This window comes from Antedon mediterranea, chromosome 9 (genome assembly GCF_964355755.1).
Source record: "Antedon mediterranea chromosome 9, ecAntMedi1.1, whole genome shotgun sequence".
Taxonomy (NCBI): Eukaryota; Metazoa; Echinodermata; class Crinoidea; order Comatulida; family Antedonidae; genus Antedon; species Antedon mediterranea.
Window position 1 is genome coordinate 24,324,453 of NC_092678.1, and position 17,072 is coordinate 24,341,524.

Sequence of the window (17,072 nt, forward strand, 5' to 3'; positions counted from 1 at the left end):
TGTGCATGAAACATAAATATAGATTTTCATCTGCATGGCTATCACCTCAATTATATTCTAAATGTTCGTTTTCTGTGTCGGTATTAAGAAAGACATTACTTTTTTATTTCTAAAGATGCGATGGTTCAAAACTGTTAAATACGGTAGAATGGTATGATCCATTTGAAAATGCTTTTCAAACCTTAAGTGACATTTTTAATACCGGTACAATAATAATTCCTGCTCTTAACTGTAAAATAGAAAAACAAAAATAAAATTTTCTTGATGATCTGAAAGTACCTGTATCTTAAATTTAAAAATATAATATTATGTTGTTCCCGATTTTAATTATTTGCACTAATAGTATTTTTTCAGAATTTGATTAAACCATAGGACATATTTATAAATACATAATATGCATGTGACAAATTTAAAGAACTTTAAATCAAAGAATACATAGAAATTGAGTGGCCAAAGTAAGCCTCGTGATCAAAGCAAACTCTGATCAAAGCGTGGCTTCTCTAACAGTATTCTGAAACCATCTCCTGACTTCTGTCATCCTACTTGCTTGCTCCATAGAGCCAAACACATCTGTTATAGTCTTTTCCCATCTTGGTCTTCCTCTTCTTCTCTTCCCTGGAATACAAGCCTCCAACACTCTCTTCTCCATTCCATCTTGCCGCTTAATGCTGCTTTTTAACATACTTCAGCAACCCAATCATTTGATACTCCAAGCTCCTCTCTTATGCTATCATTAGTAAGCCTATGTAGGATGCAATAAATAGGCCTAATATGTTGCTTGTAGATATGAATAAATCATATAATAGACCTATAATAAATGTGACATAAGTAAGTCAATAAATAATATATGTTTATGTTTCCCGCACGACGGATGATAGGTCAGATGTAAACTATTCTTTACATTTGTGTTCTTTTATCTAAATTACATGAATTTACCTAGTGTAGTAGCCTAAAAAATTCTATTCTTAGGCAGGTTTTTTTATTGCACTATTTAAAATAAAAAATTATTTTTAAATTCTTAAAATAGTATACTTGAATTGAAGGTGATTTTAGGTTTAAAGGTCAATCAATCCAAATTTCGTGTTGTATTTTAGTTTTACGATACGATAAGTTCTCAAACAAATTTACTTATTTTATTACATTTCGGTATGTAGCATTAATAATAACTAGCTTATTATGTTTACAGATAGTTTAAGTACTTTTAAGTGATTTATTGGTTTAATGTCATGTCAAAAAATAGGTGATTTGACTGCAATTCCATCATACCAATACATTCAATTTGTGACGGCTCTTGTGCCTCATCAAAACACTTGAGGCTGCCTGATGTCAGTGGTATGAGTAAGGCCTAGGTTTAACTTGTCCGGGGACCATTATTATTGTAAAAACTTATTGACACATAAATGACACCTGAAGGGTTTTTACTTACGACATTTGTGGTTGACCTTTGTGTTCCTATACCACAACTGATTAACTAACTATTGTCAGTAATGTGGTAAAACTGAATTGTAAAGTAATCCAATTTTTTTTATAGGCCTCTGGTTGATAGTAAATAGTTTTGAAGAGAACTGGATGCAACAATGTCGGAAAATAATAATTTTCAGTAAGTACATATTAGAATATAGTTGCCAAGTAATATAAAATTGCCCTTAATCATATCACACCAGTTGTTTACAGTAATTTTGTAAGGTTTCTTCCAACAAAATGACATCTTTTTATTTGAAATGACGAGTACAGTTTAGCATTTTCTACATTATGAACACTATCAATATATAAATCATATTAAATAACCACATAAAATGTTTTTTAAATTCCCTTTTCCAATAGATTAATTGTGTAATATATGATTATTGGTTCTTTGAGACCAAATGACTAATATTTTCTCAAATTTATTAGATTGTAAAAAAAAGGCGTCTATTATGTCGAAAGGTAATTTGCTAATACAATTAATATTACTGTAAATCTTGTAATTGTAACCCTGGGTTATTCTTTGATTATTAGGGTGGGTTACTATTACAGAAGGGGGTTACTATAGAGTAATGGTTTACTATTACTAATCTTAAATTAGGCACCTGAAAATAGTAACTCACCCCCAACTTTTCCGGTCAGCAACCCATAGCAAAATAATAAAACAGTACGAATAAACAAATTTGATTGAACTCTAACTTTATTTTATAAACTCAAAAACAACTTAATCCTCCCCCATTCCCGAGATCAACATGCATTATCTATATATTTTCAAAATACGGCTGCATCATAAGTTTTTGTGACTCAAATAGTAACCCCCATGTGTTACTATTAGAGTAGTGGGTTATTATTATAGATTGACTTATAAGGTGGGTTACTATTAGAAGGGGTGGGGGTACTATTAGAGGTGCGGGGGGGGGGGGGGGTTACTATTAGAAGGGGACGGGTTACTATTAGAAGATTTACGGTATAATACTACTTATTAGCTTTTGCTGTACAGTTCAACCATAGTATACTAGATGTTTCCATTTCTTTTCATTCAAGTGTGTTTTGTTTTTCTTAACATGAATAATTTCAGTTTACCTACCACCTCGTTTGTGTGAATGTTGCAGTGTGTGAACTTTAACCCTGTGACCCATTATCAAATTTGTTTCCTTGATGATTTTATTAATATTATATTCCCATTAACAGTATATTATTAATATTATATCCAAGTAATGGGAAATGAAAATTAACACAAAAAAAATGAATTGGCTAAATAATTATGACATGCACCTTAAAAGTTGTGTTCAGTACTATATACAGTTTACAATTTTTAATAGTTTGTCATATACACAAATTTATACATATTTATAACTATTACTGTACATTCATGTAAAACATTCGTAAATAAGATTATCTTGTAATGACTATATTTAAAAAAAACTAAACTGTACATTTACTCTTAAATAAATTTTTTTTTCGTTTATTTTTTTTATAAATAATTAGCTTGTCTATTTTTTGGTCTTCTCCCCTCATTATCTTTACTGTTAAACTTGAACTATTATTTTGAAAACCAATTTTTAACTAATGGTTTCTAATTCTATCATACTTCCCGGTTCCTGAGACCCCATTTCATCATTTTCTTGAATCATTGTACATACTATTATATTATGGTAATTTGTGCTAAATGTATTTGTATTTGTACAGTACATGCATACACAAATTTGTATTGGTTTTTAAAATACGATGAATAAGGATGAATAATTGCTTTTTTGAAGTACAGTATTTGAAGCTTAGCCTTATATTTTTGATTCATTAATTATTACAGATTTCATCATATTATCTATATATAAATTATTTATTTAAATTTTTTAATTTATATTATAAATTATTAACTGCCTTTTGAGTATGCACATATATAGTTTTTATCTTATGACTTTGGCACTGTATATACCTTTACTATACTGATCATCTTCCTCAAACTACAATCTCTAATCATTCAAATCTGAAAACCAAAGTTAAGACCATGCAAACATTTTGTGCAATCTAGAGATTTTAGTTTTTGAGAGAGTTGACTTCATTTGCAATTTTATAATAATTTTGTTTGAATTTTCTTGCTGTTTTACAGTTTTTTCTTTTACCTGTAATAACTATCATTTAATTTTTACTTTAAACAAAGTTATATTTGTATTAATAAAGTCTAAAAAAGATCATTTTACAATCAAGAAACTTTACAACCCGACCAGGATTGATCATTGGAAATGTAGGCCTGTTAGGCATACAACAAGTACACAGTGACACACTTAACTTGTTCAGCCTATTTGGTTGGGGAAAAAAAATGTTAGCCTCAATTCTTCCACTTAACAATTTTTATTCGTTTAACTAACTATATATTTTTTGGTCATTTAAATATAATGTATCTTTAAATATAATTCTTTTTGTATTGCGGTAATTAAACTTTTTAGCCATCTTAAAACTTTTTAAATACTAAACATTATTAGTGTAATAGCTCGTGTTTGAATAGTAAATTTATTTTAAAACTCATTATTGATTCTTCTGTTATTGTAGGATTGGTGCTCTCAGTGTGGAGTTGGACCACCCAAGTCGCTTGGAGGATAAGAATTTAAGCGACAAAAAGTAAGTGAAATAACTTCTTAAACTCTGTCTACACTATCAAACTAGTTTGACAAAAAAGTGTGATGTGCCCAAGTACCCGTATGGTAGTGATATGATATTAAGATGTCCTCCATATATGGGCACATGACATTTTTTTTGTCATATAACATTTTCTGAACCTTATTTATTAAAATTATTTTGAACTTAAATTCTTCATTAAATCATTGATATTAAATGTTTTAGTTTTTTTATTTATCTAGGTGATACTTTTCAGGAAGTAAAAATAATTGATTTTGGAGGTTCCGATTCAAATTATCTTGGTAAACTTAAGTAGTTTTAGTCATGGTTTTGGCATCGTATTAATGAGTTATTAAAAATTTGCATGAATTAATTTTTAATATATTCAGTGCATGTTATTGTTAAACAACAAAAGTAAAACAAACAAAAATCTGCAATGCAAATGGTGCTAGTTTTGTATGTATCACAAATAAAAATAAACTTGGTTACTTCATGGTACGTTATTGACTACAAATTTGTTTTGTATGCTACCAAAGTTAACACACTCGTCAGGTCAAAGGTACAACCATAACTATGTAGTTATCTCTTACTCATATATATTTTTATGTATATATATATATATATATATATATATATTTATCGTATATAAATCCAAAGGCAAGTTACTGAAAAAATGACAATGCTGTGGGTATCAGTGGCTGGATCATTCTCTGGAAAAAAAAGCGAAAAGCTAAATCAAAACAGCCAGAAAAGTTAGAGCTTTCGGGCAACACTAGCCCTTCATCAGTGTATCGTATATAATATATTTTTTATTTTTCATTCATGGTGTTCCTGCCTCCTCACATAAATTGTTGTTTATTGTTGCTGTTTGTGGTTGTAATGTCAAAAAAAGTACCTTAATATTTAATTTATTCCACCCTTTTCACGAATACTCATATTCAAAGATGCAATTAGCAGGGGATAATATTGAGGGTCCCACCAATTGAGTATGGTGTTTTAGAGACACTAACACTTTTTTTGTCAAACTAGTTTGATAGTGTTTTCAGAGCTTAATAAATGTTGTGTCTGTGCAGTATATTCATGAATGCAAACTTGAGTTGCCCTGTGCTAGCTAGTATTACTTCATATAGGCTTATGGCTTTAAACCAACTAGTTTTTCATTTGTGGCTATTCATTAGATTGTATTTTACCCCTTCCCATGCAATATTTTATAATTTAGATGTATTCCGTGCAATACTTAGTATGTTTGTACACTATGATGTGCCCATATGAACACCATGATATCATGTCACTACCATATTTGGACACATCACACTTTTTTTCTCAAACTAGTTTGATAGTGTAGAAAGAGCTTAAAGCATGTGTAGGAGTTGTGAGGTAATTTCCCGATTGATCGTAATCAAAACGGTACTGGGTATGGTCTACTAGATTTTCTGCTCCCAACCAGTACATCCATTCATAGAAGCCTTGATGAAGCAAGCCTACCTGGTGGTAACCATAGGACGGTTCCGAGATAACGACTATACTTCAGCTTTAGTCGATAGAAGATTGAAATATTGTTAGAGATAGAGTATACGATGCTTGATTATGTGTAGATGTATGATTTGTTCTATTATCCAAATGATGTTCCGCATATAGGAGATGAAGATAGTAGGCGTGGTTGGGTGTAATGATTTTGTATATTAAATAATTATCCTACACTGCATATTATGCGATAAATAATATTGTATATATTTTTAAAATATTTATTGTTATGATTATAATATTAATAAAAATATATTTGTTAGTATAAATTTAAAAAAAAAAAAAAAAAAAAAAAATTAAAAAGAAATAAAATATAGATTAAGGGTTAACTTAGTCTTTTAAAGGAACTTATTAGAACATCACCTCATGATAGTGATTTTTTTAACCTTCGGTTTATTTCACTTTATTTCTCAAATAGACGACTTTTGTTCTGGTAGCATGCTTGCTAGTGCATGTAATATATATTTCTATATAATCCAATTAAAAGTCGCCTACATTCACCACCAACCACTGTTGGCAATAACACTGACCCGTTTGTCCATTTCACGCTCTATGAAAAAAAAGCACTAAGCAAGATCGGTCCAATCTGTATCTGTCTATAGAGTACATGTTCTTACTTACTCTTTAATTTTCTTCACAGCAATGAAGAGAAACCACTAGACACTGGTTATGGTGGTTCGGAAGCAAGTGTAGCCTTTTCACAGTAAGTGTGGCCAAAAAATGTTTTATGTATATTCATTTTTTAGAAAGGTAGCCCTAATTTATTTTTATAACTATTTATATTTCAATGTTTAGGTGCCGAACTTGATTATTTTTAACTATTTTTTAGCCCTTCCATTGATATAATTGTGTTTTATTTATGTTGCAATGTTTAGCATAGAAAGAAAGAAATCCAAACCAAATAAATTTAGATGCGTTGGTGGTACAAACTTAGCCAAACTGGCAGCCAATTTGAATATGTAAACAACATTTTTACGCACATTTTCTTCTCTGGTTAAACATATGTTTTGTTTTATTTAGAAGTTATGATGAAGAATCACAGCAGGAACTGGTACAAAAGAGGGTGTCAGATTTCGAGCAGAGTTCCAAGTCGGAAGCTGCATCATCGGAAACTCTGCAACCTTCGAAGGAACTACCAAAGCAGATGGAAGATTTCGAGCAGAGTTCCAAGTCGAAAGCTGCATCATCGGAAACTCTGCAACCTTCGAAGGAACTACCAAAGCAGATGGAAGATTTCGAGCAGAGTTCCAAGTCGAAAGCTGCATCATCGGAAACTCTGCAACCTTCGAAGGAACTACCAAAGCAGATGGAAGATTTCGAGCAGCAGAGTTCCAAGTCGGAAGCTGCATCATCGGAAACTCTGCAACCTTCGAAGGAACTACCAAAGCAGATGGAAGATTTCGAGCAGAGTTCCAAGTCGGAAGCTGCATCATCGGACAATCTGCAACCTTCGAAGGAACTACTAAAGCAGACAGAAGAAAAGAAGAAGAAAGAAGAAGAAATGAAGGAACAGAGGCTGCTGAACTGGATTCAATTTATTTTCCAAGTGATAGGCCTGTTATATAATATGTAAGATTTATTTATTTATTTATTCTGCTTGACATTCAATTGAGTTTAATGATCATGTAGAGTACCAACTGTAATATGAGAGTGTGTTGTTGGCTGATGTGTGAACATTTATTTATAACCTTTGTGTTATTGAGTGACTATTGTTATGACAAGCTAATTTTGAACACATTTGGAACACAAATTATCCCAAGCATATTGATAATATATGTTGACTTAGGTATGACATGAATCTTTTTGTTTTTAAGGTTTGGACGTCCAACAGGTCAACCACGTCAGCAGCCAGTTGAACCAAGACAAATTCCTGGATGTACAGGTACTATTTCTGATAAGTTCCTTAACCTATTTTGGGTAGTTTGCCATTAGACTGCAGATTGAATTGATGAATGTTTGTCTGGCCTTCTATAGTCATTACAGTACCCTTAAATGTATTAGAATAGGTACAGCATGGCTAGAATACCCCATGGCTATAAACTAGATTAGAAGATATCGAGAAGAGCTTTCCACATTGTGTAGCTTGAAATCCATTTATATATAGTTGTGAGATATAATGAAAGCTTTTTCATCCATGTATATAGGTGTACTAGGTACAGAAGGCAATCTGGATAATATGGAAGTTACATCTCCATGTGTCCAACAAGAAACCCCAGAAAAGCCAGACGAGAATGTAGACATTGAACCGGCTGCTGTTAAGGTGGACAAGACAAACATCCAAACTGCACAAGTACTATTTGCACCTCCTCCTCCTAACACCACACGTTATTCATCTAATAGACAAGGTGTGTTCTTCATTTTTATTATATTCATCATATCTCTTTTGCATTTCTCATCATACTATCGTATTTATTTGAATAATAATAATGAACACCACATATACACAAAATATCGCATTATAGCACATTTCTATTTGTAGTTGAAGTCATTGACTGATATTGACTGCTGCAATTAATTAAGCATTTTACTGTATTTTTATTCAAATAAATATGGTATCTGTGTTCTCTAATTTTTGTAAAGCCTATGCCATCAGACAGCGAATACTGGTTACCCCTGATGATGCGCCCTAGCTTTCACCATTCGACTGTGTTATCAAAGTATTGTAAATATGCCTTTTTCATGCTGCAGACACTCTGCTCTCTTCTTTACCAATTATGTTTATCGATTTGTTTTGGATATTTGCTTTTAAAATAAAACTTTTCTTTTAGAACTGAGACCAAGACTTATAGGATTTGGAACACAAAACGAGGTAAATAACAATATATATAGCATTGAAATAGGTAGGATTGAAATATAGGTAGGATTGACATATAGGTAGGATTGAAATATAGGTAGGATTGAAATAAACCATGATAGACATTTCCTTTTTTTGCAAACACAGAACACAATTTACATATATTATATTATTAATAAATTAGGATAAACATAAATAACAGATCACCCCATTATAAAAGATATCTAAACTTTTATTTACAGACTGCTGGGCAGAACAAAAGACGCGGCCCCCAGCCTATAGAAGAAGCACCACCACCTTACGGCATTGAAGAGGTAATTGCTTATTCAACTCTTGAAAATAAAAAAAATACTGTGTTTGATCACAAACTTTGTTTACCAAATTAATTAATGATAAAAAGTAAAATTATCCATGAAATTTGTTTTGCAGACTGGGCTCCAGAATCCCCGTGGAGGAGGTAGTGTACAACCGATTGCAGAGGACCCACCTTATGGTATCCAGGAGGTAAATACATTAAGCATGTTCATGAATTAATTATCTTGATTGTCATAACAATGATAAACGGAAACCTTTCAGATAGAAATCAAATCCTGATCGTATTTATAATAAAGACGCGTGTTTGGTTGAATGCAATGAAATTTGTTTTAAATCACATTATAACCAAGGTTGAACATGTTGCTACAGCATATGCCACTAGATTAGGGTGCTAAGCTGAACACCTTATTTAATTGCTGTAGGTTCACATAAAATAATAGTGGAAGCATATTTCCATAGTGGAAACATATAAACATATAAACAATGAAACTATTTTTCATACAGCTATGTCAAATTTTGTTAATACAATTTAAAATAAAACGAATATTCCTTTTATTTTTCAGGAAAACTTGGATGAAGTTAGTAACAAAAAATAAAGTGTTTCATCATCATTTTGGATGAATAATTGGCACACTTAATTTGTTGCCATGACATTTCAACTTGCCTAATGAATAATATGCTGCCACTGGTTCACTCTAATAAAAAAATTTGCCTAACTTCACCATTCATTCATTCATTTCACAATTATTCAATTAATGAAAACTTAAACAATGTAAACAATATAAACAAATAAAGATTTCATTAATTAGGATCAGACTTAGAGGCCATATTCTGCCAGGCACATATATGTTCATTTTCAAGTGTAAATAAGTAGTGTGTAAACTCAAATAAGTACTCAGAAACGATTTCTCACAATGTTAGGAGAATATTCATCAAGTTGGTGTCGTTGCTATCAGAATGTTTGTTCTAGAAATTGCTGCCATGTTTCTATTATCCTAGGTGCCAGTATTTATTAAACACTGTCACCATGAGAAATGCTGTATTACTTTTATAGTTTCCATTTACGTTTAAATTCTATTATTTAACATTTTTGGGACAGTCCACAGGTTTTGGGAGAGTTGCTACTGTAAATTAAATATTTATTTATTTATTTTTGTCTTTATGTATAAATTGTAATTGTAAGTAATACAGTATAACGAAGTAGCTATATTCTTATCACCTACTGTTTGAAATAAAATCATCTTCTTCATATATATGTTAATGTGTTGTGTATAACCACCAGAGTTAAACCACTCAGCCTAGCATTTTACCAAATAACCTTTCCTTATGAATTCTGTCACATGTGTATACAAATTCATTGCATTCACTCTCTCCCCATCTCTCTCACTCTAATATCCCTTTCCATTGTTTTTTTTGTTTGTTTTGAAAGTAACAATTTAACAACAAATGCCTCCAATAATTTACTTTTGGCTAAATTATTGAGCAGTTTTTGGTATAAAAGCTAGTTCTTTCGAGCTAAAAATAAATGTCACAACATGGCCCAAAAAGACTAACAGATGACAACTTGATGTGAAAGATGGAAGAGATCAGTGCTGACGTAAGTACTGTAATCTTATTGTTCATGGCGGTGAGACTATTTCAGTATACACAAGATTTTGTTTTGTTATTTTATTAGCATATACTTAATATATACACACATAATACGCTATTTTTATATTTCACCAACACCAATTACCATCCATATTACTAATATACAAAATTAAAAATATTCATTCTAACTTAGCCAGAAGATGAAGGTACATAATTGTAATAATCCAGATCAGCTATATTCTATTTGTGGAACTAAAACTGTCTAATTAATCATAAAAATACAAAAGGTTTTATTAAATTGACCGGTATTTTACAGACTTTAATCTAAATCTCTGCCAACTACATGATGGGAAGAGTAAGCAAACGTTCGCATAAATATACTTTTTGCACTGTTAAGAGATGCTGTTTATATTTGGATAATTCAAGTGGTGTATCTTATTTGTTCTCCATTGGCAAGAATTCATAATATTCAAAATATAACATAAAAATATACACAACATATTGTAAAATTTAATTTTCATTTAAAAAAATATCCCTCAAATATAAAGTGTTTTTCATGAAATTTATTTAAGTATAATATTAATATTCTTTTCAAAACAATTATATAATCTTACAAGGAAGAAACACATATATACCAACTTTGATCTTTGACAATGTACTGTTTATAGTCGCCCTTTACACATAATTACATTTACAATACACTTACTAACTCTAAATTTATACGATTTGTTTGAATATTATGCTCATTATCACACACACATCCACACACTTGGTGCACACATCTTACATGAAAAAGATTGTTTGGTATTCCATCTAAAGAGTGCTTTACCGTTAAATTCTTTGCCTTGAGTTGCTGTACCTCCACTTTAAGGGGTCCCTGACGCAAGAGGGCCGGCATAAGGCACAACATAGTGTACACTATGGTAAGTATAATTGGGTGACACTTTAGTATCCTGGAGGTGCTGATGGAGCTGTAGGCTGTGTTCCCTGAGAAGGGTAAGGTGGTGCTGATTGCTGACCTGGGTATGACCCACCAGGGCCCATGGGATAACCCTGTTGTGCAGGCTGCTGACCTGGGTAACCCTGTTGTGCAGGCTGTTGACCTGGGTAACCCTGTTGTGCAGGCTGCTGGCCTGGATAAACCTGTTGTGCAGGCTGTTGCTGCGGTGGAGGGGCTGGATTAGGTTTGATACCATGCTTTTTCATCCAAGATAGGAATTGGTATGGCACCTCTGCTAACACTTCTTTTGCTAGCCTAGCCTGACTTAACATCACATTTGTGCTAGATCCAATACCGCCAACGAAATCTCTTAATGGTACAAACTGAAATTCAAAAGATAACGTGATAATATAGGTGTGAGTAGTAGTAAGTGGCACACTCTATGGAAACCAACTACCTATAGTACTGTACCTTCATATAATCACTACCCCTTAATCAACAATAAAAAAAGTATCTAACCTGCACAATATCACGTTCTGCTGACTTGCCTCGGTATGAAAGCATTTGGTTATCTCCATCAAGCACTTCCATAGCTATCAAAATATAAGTATTGTACTTAAATTCTAATTTACATTTTCCAGAGTTTGAACAAGGTTTTAGAACCATACAGTATTTTCATTTCATCAAAAACAATTGTACTACTGAATGCCCTAAACCTGAGAACTGCTTCTTTTATATTGACTTTAGACGGAGAGTAACTGATTGTTTACACTTTTTTTGAGACAGACCAAACATCAAGCCTACACTTAAACTCCAAGGCTACAGACTTGAATGAGGATCATCAGCACTATGCAGGCAGACTACAGTCAAACATTCCGGTAAGTAGTACTTAAATATGTACTTACCGTCAAACTCGGCAGGACCAACTCCAATGATGATGATAGACAATGGCAAACTACTGGCCTATATAAAATTAATTTTAATCATAATTTTGTTACAAATATAACACATGCTTTGTTAGTGTAATGTTATGAATTTATAATATTTTGGGTTTCTTGTGAGAATGACAGATTCAAATCACTTTGGGGAAAGCTGGGCAAAGAATGGGAAGCATCGCCTCACTTGCCGGTTGTTAATATATGCCCAAAAATAGTAGTGATGTGCCCAAATATGGTAGTGATATGACATCATGTCCATATATGGGCACATCACATTTTTTTGTCACAAAGTTTGATAGTGTAGACAGAGCTTAAGACTTTGCTTACATTAACAATAGCTGACTTAGTGAAGTCCATGTCAGAGATGACACCGTCCGTTATAATTAGTAAGATGAAATAATTGGAACCATCTGGATACGCTTCAGCGAACCTGAAAGAAATATATAAAGCATCATTTAACATAGTTTTAAATAGAAAGAATCTTATTTCTTGAACCCGGACTCTTCTGCTTGATATGCAGGCACCCTACAATTAGACCACTTTTATTTTTTTGTAATAGGGTTAGTATGTTTTATACCTTGCAACGTGATTAATTACTGGTGAAAAGTTGGTTGGTCCGTGCAGCTGTATGTGTGATAAGCTGTTCTTGTACGCCCCCATTATGCCTCCTATACCGGCACAAAATGGATTCTGCTCGTTGAAATTCTAAAGCAAGTTTGGAAATTTAGTATCAGTGAGTAATACATCAACATTTTGAGAAATAAGATCACTTCAAACATAATTAATAAAGTTACTTTATTTAGCAATTTACTCACAACAGCAAACTCATGCGAGACGCGTCCATCAGGTGGGATTTTAGCGCCAAACCCCAACACCGGAAATAGTTTGTCCGAATCATAGTCCTGCACTATCTGACCTACAGCTAATATGGCTTGTTCGTACGCATTCTGTCGATTGTGACCTATGTGGTGTAGGGAATTGGGTTGCTGAGGAGCTCCTATAAACAATTACAAGGGTCAAGGTTTAGGAATGTTAATTTACTAACACATTATAAAATCAAACACAAAAGTCATGCAGTGCAGAAAGTACTGTAGCAAAACTAAAACTGTACCGTTGGATGCAGTAAAGTCAATGGCCACAGTGAAATTAACTTGCGTTCCTCCTGTGATGTAATCCAGGAATGTAACCTCTGTTTCCACTTGACACTTTAGTAATGATATCATACCAGACGATTTGTAACTCTTTTTCTTAGCTTTCAGTTTTTGGTTGATGAGCTAAAAGAAGAGAAGCAACTTAAATGTTATCTGAACGTGAGCTGTTGAATGAAACTACCAAAATGCACTTTGACCGAAAAAAAAATTGTGTAAAGGTCTGTCTACACTATTAAACTTTATGTGGCAAAAAAAATGTGATGTGCCCATACAGTATATGGACATGTCGATGATATATATATATACCATATTTGGGCACATCACACACAGTTTGATAGTGTAGACAGCTCTGAAGTCATTTAAAGCTATATGTCGTGGGTTTTCATCTTTTATGGATTGCCAAAAAAGTGTTTTTACCTGGTAAGTATTATCTTGTGGAGTGCCTTCACGCAGACATCTCATGTTGGTTTTAAACTCGCCAATAAAATCATGACTATTAAAAAGAACACATTCCACGTTCAAATATTGATACATCTTCTACACCATTACACGATTCTAATTCTAATTTAAAACTCGTATCATACTACCTTCCGTCACTGTCCCAATCCCAGCATTCCACTTTAATGGTACGGTCATAGTCTCCGTTACACAGTGACGTGACGGGTATTGAAAACTCCTTCCAATTAGGATCTAGTGTGTTCTTGACGTACTCAGTTTTATGGGCTATCGTAAAGCTACAAATAAAATAACAAGAAAAATAAAGCCGATCCCAATTTTTGTGAGTAACTATTACCGTATTTGACATTAAAATGGCATATTCAACAAAAAACTGTTCAAAAATTATTTTTCTGGGGTACAATATATCTTTAAATAATACAATAATATATAATAATTTAAGTCAAATTTTAATCGTAAAAACAATCATAAATTGTAATAAAATTACCTTTCATCTTCATTACAACGATAAAACACCAAATATGGATCAGATTTACCAAAAAAGTCTTTTTTATCCAATTTTTTACCTTGAAATTTTAGAGTTGCTTTATCCTAAAATGAAAAAAAAAATGGCAAGTAAAAAAAATTATTCTTTATTAAATAAAAAAATGTTTTAGCTGTGTATAACAATTGACCTCTGACCTTGCACGAACTAAGTTCTTCACATGACAGGAGAATGGAACCACATTTTTTGTTTCCTTCACTAAATAAATAATAAACACTGCTTTAGTATGTGTTATTAATCATCATTTCCATTAGTGTTTTTAAAAAACTTTCTTTATTCACTAAAAACATAAAAACAACATTAATGTTAACTCACTACAGGGCTATCTGAATCCGGTTTCCAGTTGACCCAATAATCTGCCCTATGGTACACTGAGCGGCCCCAAGAAAATCCTTAACAAAATCAGGGAAAAATAATAATAGATATTAGAATTGTATGTATTATTTATTTATAAATCCAAAGGCAAATTACTGAAAATAATGACAATGCTGTGGGTATCAGTGGCTGGATCTCAATGGAGATACAAAAAAAAATAAGCACTGAAAAATGACAATGCTGTGGGTATCAGTGGCTGGATCTCAATGGAGATACAAAATAAAAGCGAAAAGCTGAATCAAAACGAGAAGTAAAACAGCCAGAAAAGTTAGCAGAGCTTTCGGGCAACACTAGCCCTTCATCAGTGCAAGTGAAGGAATTATTTATTTATATATTTAATAAATATATGTGCTGGGATTGTAGTTATATAACAATCTATGAGGTTATCATATTATTTTATCTAACATGTTAGTCTCAACAAATCTAATTGTGTTAATTGTTTTAATTTTTTTTCCATTACTCACTGGAAGTTTTACCTATCATACCAGTTTCCTAATTTACATATAATTTACATATAGGTGTTTCTCATTGCTTTCCCATTGTTCTATTTTCTGTTGTTCTGTTCATTTACTGTTCAGTCTTGTGCTAATGAACACACCATGTTACTAGCTCTGAGTCTTGGATATTCTTGTATTTATTTATTGGATATATTTTGTAGAAGAACAACTGAGAATTTGGGGCAAGTAATTTCACTTTAGTCACTACTCTATTACTTACATGTTTATTTAGCTTTGCACTGGCTGAGTCTATGTCATAGCTGTAAGTAAAGAAGTGAATTTAATATTATGGTTTGTACAGTTCTTGTCATTTTCTATCAGTACATTATGGAATTACAGCTTCCTATGAATTGTCTCTTTTCATGCAATTAGTTGTTATTATAACAATTATATTTCCCAGGCTTATTCTGACAATTTAATATTATTTATTTCATTTCTACTTATTTTGATTGGTTTATCATTATTTTATTTGGTGTATTAAATGTGTTACATTAGAATCTTAATAGTGCCTCACGTTTGTGTTATTGTATAGCATTAGCTAAATCTTATAGTTACAAAGAAAACAATTGTCAAATATGTTACTCTCAATACTGTGTACAACTAAGCCTATAAAAAGGATTTGAATGCTATTTTGATGAATGAGGGTACGGTGGCTGGCGAGGGTACGGTGGCTGGCGAGGGTACGGTGGCTGGCGAGGGTACGGTGGCTGGCGAGGGTACGGTGGCTGGCGAGTGTACGGTGGCTGGCGAGGGTACGGTGGCTGGCGAGGGTACGGTGGCTGGCGAGTGTTTTGGTTTGGAGTAGTAACTTACATTTCAAATTTCAGCTTCTGACTTTCCTCAAAGTAGTAGTCTAATACAAATTTTTTTACAAAATTTGGATTCAAATTATTTTGGATGACTTCTGTTCTTTCAAACTGAAACAAAATAAATTTAAATTAATCTCACAAAACAATTTTTTTTAAATTTAGTGTTTGATCCACAGATTTTGTAAACTTTACCTCAGCAAATTTATCGGTACCCAACTGAGCAGTATACAGAACACAAACTATTAAAAAGTAATAAAAATAAAAATTATTATTATTATTTAAAATTAAAGTTAATGTAGAAAAAGGGGAGTACAATTGAATAAACATAGTAGTTTCATCTTGGGTAAATATATTTAAGGCCTTTATAAAATATGTAGGCCTATGTATATTTAGTAATATTTGTAGTAATTAATTCAGACAAAAAATGAAATTTTGTTTACGCTATTATCATAATTGATTAATTATGAATATATTTAGCATACGGTACATACTTGGATCAGACTTCGACATGACATCTTTATCAACAAGATTACTGAAAGAAAATGTTCAAAAATAAAATGTAATCGCAAGCTACAGTTGACCTAAAATTGGATGGAAGTCCTAATGTTTATTAATGCCAGACTTTGAGTTGATTATGAGTGGGGTATAGGGTGAACAACAATAACAATCATATGATTATGACATATGGCCAAGCTAACTAAGCCTAAGCCTAAGGCTGGGGTGTTGGTTACCTACCGACAAGAAACTGTGATCTCCACCTTTGTGACAGGATTAGCTGTTGCCGATCCAGGCTGGAAACCTCCTACATTGGCCATATTTTTAAAGAAACCTTTAAATCTGAAATTTATAAATATATGACGACAATCCCCAGAATATTAATTATATATTATTGTTACATCTGGATCAAAACACGGATTTCCCTGCCTGTTGATTAAAACAAAACACGCCTACCTTTGTAACCTTTAACCTTTAGATCAATCCATTATTGTCAAAGTCTACCATCTATCCAATCAGATTTCAGTATCTGTGTTAAAAAGTCGACTTTACTTATTTGACCTA

The 17,072-nt window shown here is 32.3% G+C and overlaps 2 protein-coding genes and 1 long non-coding RNA gene across 5 annotated transcripts; 2 read left to right on the top strand and 1 right to left on the bottom strand.

Annotated features, from left to right (window-relative positions):
• The first annotated feature begins 1,079 nt into the window (after positions 1-1,079).
• On the top strand, positions 1,080-10,057 carry LOC140058812 (uncharacterized). 2 transcript variants are annotated; one of them, XM_072104555.1, is made up of 11 exons: positions 1,080-1,146; positions 1,532-1,600; positions 4,015-4,083; positions 6,245-6,307; positions 6,625-7,173; positions 7,419-7,486; positions 7,749-7,949; positions 8,373-8,413; positions 8,641-8,712; positions 8,828-8,902; positions 9,277-10,057. In XM_072104555.1, the coding sequence occupies exons 2-11, from the start codon at positions 1,578-1,580 to the stop codon at positions 9,307-9,309; spliced, it is 1,194 nt and encodes a 397-aa protein (XP_071960656.1). In that variant the 5' UTR covers positions 1,080-1,146; positions 1,532-1,577; the 3' UTR covers positions 9,310-10,057. The 2 variants fall into 2 exon arrangements, with proteins under 2 accessions (XP_071960656.1, XP_071960657.1); XM_072104556.1 differs by having other exon boundaries at positions 6,628-7,173.
• Positions 10,058-10,376: 319 nt separating this feature from the next.
• On the bottom strand, positions 10,377-17,015 carry LOC140058528 (copine-8-like). 2 transcript variants are annotated; one of them, XM_072104181.1, is made up of 17 exons: positions 16,772-17,015; positions 16,505-16,545; positions 16,206-16,252; positions 16,018-16,121; positions 15,425-15,464; positions 14,648-14,724; positions 14,470-14,530; positions 14,276-14,379; positions 13,920-14,066; positions 13,750-13,825; positions 13,293-13,455; positions 12,997-13,178; positions 12,759-12,886; positions 12,509-12,611; positions 12,149-12,206; positions 11,763-11,836; positions 10,377-11,626 (listed from the first exon to the last, which is right to left on the bottom strand). In XM_072104181.1, exons 2-17 carry the CDS (start codon positions 16,521-16,523, stop codon positions 11,249-11,251), a joined length of 1,761 nt encoding a protein of 586 aa, XP_071960282.1. In that variant the 5' UTR covers positions 16,524-16,545; positions 16,772-17,015; the 3' UTR covers positions 10,377-11,248. The 2 variants fall into 2 exon arrangements, with proteins under 2 accessions (XP_071960282.1, XP_071960281.1); XM_072104180.1 differs by having other exon boundaries at positions 16,749-17,015.
• On the top strand, positions 12,097-13,496 carry LOC140058530 (uncharacterized). The gene is made up of 3 exons (XR_011847019.1): positions 12,097-12,121; positions 12,741-12,914; positions 13,434-13,496. It is a non-coding gene; the product is annotated as an uncharacterized lncRNA (long non-coding RNA).
• Positions 17,016-17,072: the final 57 nt, after the last annotated feature.

Excerpts from the sequence above, each read along its gene's own strand:
- LOC140058812 (XM_072104555.1), top strand. The coding sequence starts at position 1,578 with ATGTCGGAAAATAATAATTTTCA. Across the intron at positions 4,084-6,244 it reads AAGAATTTAAGCGACAAAAA|CAATGAAGAGAAACCACTAG; the intron begins GTAAGTGAAATA and ends TTTTCTTCACAG. Across the intron at positions 8,414-8,640 it reads GATTTGGAACACAAAACGAG|ACTGCTGGGCAGAACAAAAG; the intron begins GTAAATAACAAT and ends TTTTATTTACAG.
- LOC140058528 (XM_072104180.1), bottom strand. The coding sequence starts at position 16,828 with ATGGCCAATGTAGGAGGTTTCCAGCCTGGATCGGCAACAGCTAATCCT. Across the intron at positions 15,465-16,017 it reads CAGAAGCTGAAATTTGAAAT|CTATGACATAGACTCAGCCA; the intron begins GTAAGTTACTAC and ends CTTTACTTACAG. Across the intron at positions 14,380-14,469 it reads AAGAACTTAGTTCGTGCAAG|GATAAAGCAACTCTAAAATT; the intron begins GTCAGAGGTCAA and ends TTTTCATTTTAG.